Source organism: Cebus imitator, unplaced genomic scaffold (assembly GCF_001604975.1).
Source record: "Cebus imitator isolate Cc_AM_T3 unplaced genomic scaffold, Cebus_imitator-1.0 Scaffold34, whole genome shotgun sequence".
Lineage (NCBI taxonomy): Eukaryota > Metazoa > Chordata > Mammalia > Primates > Cebidae > Cebus > Cebus imitator.
The window spans coordinates 1,364,187-1,367,571 of NW_016107349.1; the positions used below are offsets into that span (position 1 = coordinate 1,364,187).

At 44.9% G+C, this 3,385-nt stretch overlaps 1 protein-coding gene across 2 annotated transcripts in view; it reads left to right on the top strand.

Annotated features, from left to right (window-relative positions):
* Nucleotides 1-3,130, top strand: part of LOC108301450 (histone H2A.V) — a 43,722-nt gene extending 40,592 nt beyond the window's left edge. The window contains exons 5-6 of one of the 2 annotated variants that reach the window (XR_001823885.2): nt 2,237-2,403; nt 2,735-3,130. Coding sequence is in view for 1 of the 2 variants with exons in the window: in XM_017524598.2 (XP_017380087.1) it covers nt 2,237-2,292 (56 nt within the window). In the remaining variant the exon portion in view is untranslated. Of the gene's footprint in view, nt 1-2,236 lie in introns of both variants that reach the window. The other variant, XM_017524598.2, reaches the window with a different exon arrangement.
* Nucleotides 3,131-3,385: the final 255 nt, after the last annotated feature.

Consider the following 3,385-nt stretch of genomic DNA (forward strand, 5'->3'; position numbering starts at 1 on the left):
GAAAGGCTGAGGCAGGAGAATCACTTGAACTGGGGAGACAGAGGTTGCAGTGAGCTGAGATTGCACCACTGGCACTCCAGCCTGGTTATAGAGCGACACTCCGTCTGAACAACAACAACAACAAAACAACAACAACAACAACGTCAGTATCACTTAAGGAAAATAATAAAGGGGTTGCCATGCACCTGTAATCCCACCTACTTAAGAGGCTGTGAGTTAGCTAGTCTCCTATGATTAATATTTCCTAAAGTTGTATTCATACAGAAACATCAGTTCAAACAAAGCAAGAAAAACATGGAGTAGAAAAAAATAGAGTCCAGGAGCCCAGTCCTGCACTTGAGTCTAGGAGTTTGAGGCTGCAGTGAATTATGATTGCACCACTGCACTCCAGGTTGAGTGACAGCAAGACGCCATCTCTAAACAAACAAAAAAGGGGGAAGTCGAAAAGACCACACTGTATGATTCCAGCCAGGCCCGGTGGCTCACACCTGTAATCCCAGCACTTTGAAAGGCAGCTGTAGGAGGACTGGTTGAGCCCAGAGATCAAGAACAGCCTGGGCAACATGGCAAGACCTCTTCTCTACAAAAAACGTAAAAAGTACCTGGACATGGTGGCACATACCTGTGGTCCCAGCTATTTGAGAGGCTGAGGCAAGAGGATTGCTTGAGCCCAGCAGGTTGAGGTGGTAGTGAGCCATGTTTGTGCCGTTGCACATTAGCATGGGTAACAGAGCAAGACCGTCTCAAAACAAAAAAAAAAAAAGAAAAAGGAGAAAAGTTTAGAAACAACAAATCTATAGAGACAGAAGGCATTTTCGCAGTTACCAGGTGGTGGGGGGACTGCAGTTGAAGCGAGATATTGACCACATGTGGGAACAAGGCCTTGTACTGGGGTGATGGTATGTTCCAAAATTGGCTAAAAATTAGTGAATTGTATTCTTAAAAAGGGTAATTTTGGCCAGGTGCAGTGGCTCACACCTGTAATCCCAGCACTTTGGGAGGCCAAGATGGGTGGATCACCTGAGATCATGAGTTCGAGGCCAGCCTGGCCAACATAGTGAAACCCTGTCTCTACTAAAAATGCAAAAATTAGCCGGGCATGGTGGCAAATGCCCATAATCCCAGCTACTCGGGAGGCTGAGACAGGAGAATCACTTGAACCGAGGAGGTGGAGGTTGCAGTGAGCTGAGATCATGGCCACTGCACTCCAGAGTGGGCAACAGAGCCAGACTTTGTCTCAAAAAAAGGTAATTTTATGTTATATGAATCATAATCTCAATAAATTTTTGAAAGCTAGTAAGTAGAAATTACAGTATTTTTTTTTTAAGGCGGAAGGACTGCTCTGGAGTAAAAGAAACCAAAGACACGTAACCGTCAAATGTAATGTGTGAAACTAAATTAGATCCTGGGAGTGGTGGGGAGAGGAGGAACAGTTATAAAAGACATTCTAATTGTATGTAAATTATACCTTAATAAGGATGATTTTAAAAACACATTGTTCCAGAAGGACAAGGATTGAAATAGAATTTTTTCTTTATTTCTTCTAAAGGGATACATGTGTAGAACATGTAGATTTGTTACATAGGTATATGTGTGCCATGGTGGTTTGCTGCACCTACTGACCCTGAAATAGAATTTTATTTTTTGAGGCGGAGTCTTACTTTGTCACCCAGGCTGGGGTGTAGTGGCGCATCTCGGCTCCCTGCAGCTTCCACCTCCCAGGTTCATCCACCTCCCAGGTTCAAGCGATTCTCCTGCCTCAGCCTCCCAAGTAGCTGGGATTACAGGCATGCGCCACCACGCCTGGCTAATTTTTGTATTTTTACTAGAGATGGGGTTTCACCATGTTGGCCAGGCTGCTCTCGAACTCCTAACCTCAAGTGATCTGCCCACCTCGGCCTACCAAAGGGCTGAGATTACAGGCGTGAGCCTATGCCTGGCCTGAAAAAGAATTTTAAAAAGCAATAAACATAAAAATTCATTCTAAGAACAAGGGGGGAAATCTGAATATGAACCAGATATTATAGATTTTACAGATTTTGTGAAATGGAGAAAGGCATTGGCTGACTTTCCCAGAAATGGTTCTTGTGCTCTCAAAGACCCCGACACCACTGTCACCCAGCCTGCTCAACTTACCTTCTCCTGTGGGCCTGCCTCGTAATAGTGGCAATTTTACCCTTTCTTTGCACAATTAGGTTTGTGCTTGCTTCTTACTTCTTCTCAATTATGTTTTTAGGGACACAGATGCTAGAGATTGATGAACACAAAAACTGGAATCATGGTTCCCTCTGAAGAGGAATGAGAGCATGCAACTGAAGAGGACTCGCAAAGGGCATACTAGTAGATATGCTGGGCTTCTTTTTATTTCTGGTCTTCAGACTACACAGATTTTATAGACTTGTGGTAGGCAACTTTTAAAGATGGTCCCTTGTCCCCACCTCTAGTTATACTATACGTGCCCTTGTGTAACCCCTCCCAACCCCCCACCCCAGCTTAAGTGAGGGCTAAACCTACTGACTTGCTTCTAACAGAATACAGCAAAAATGGTGGTTTGTAGCCAAGCATGGTGGTGCGCCCTGTAGTCGTAGCTACTTAGGAGGTTGAGGTGAAAGGATCGATTGCGCCCAGGAAGTTGAGGCTGCAATGAGCTACGATCATGCCACTGCACTCCAGCCTGAGTGACAGCGAGACCCTGTCTCAAAAAAAAGTGATGGGTTGTTATTTATTTGACAAGGTTATAAGACTGCGACTGCCATGTTGCTGACTCTACTGCCTTCCTGTGTGCATATTTCCACAAAGGAAGCTGCCACGTTGAAAGGGCCTTTGTGACAAGGATCTGAGGGTGGCCTCCAATCAGTGGGTCACAAGGAAAAGAATCGGGCCAACAGCCATGAGACAGCTAGGAAGCATATCCTTTCCCACCTGAGTCTTGAGACAACTATGGAAACCTTGACTGAAGCCCATGGGAGACCTTGAAGCAGAGGACTCAGTTGAGCCATGCCTGAATTCACAATCCACAGACATTAAGTTGGTTAGTCACTACATTTGGGGGTAATTTGTCACACAGAAAGAGAGCCAATACAACATACTCTGTACATAAAATTCACAATAAAAAATTTTAAGTTTGTAACTCTAAAAGTGTATATATGTATGTTGTTTTTGTTTTTGGTTTTTTAGCAGTCTTGCTCCATGTCCCAGGCTGGAGAGCAGTGTAGTGCAATCTTGACTCACAGCAACCTCCGCACCAGAGCTCAGGTGATCCTCCCACCTCAGCCTCCCAAGTAGCTGGGACTACAGGCACACACCACCAAGCCTGGCTAATTTTTCTCTTTTTTTGAGATGGAGTCTCTCACTGTCACGCTGGCTGGAGTGCAGTGGTGCCATC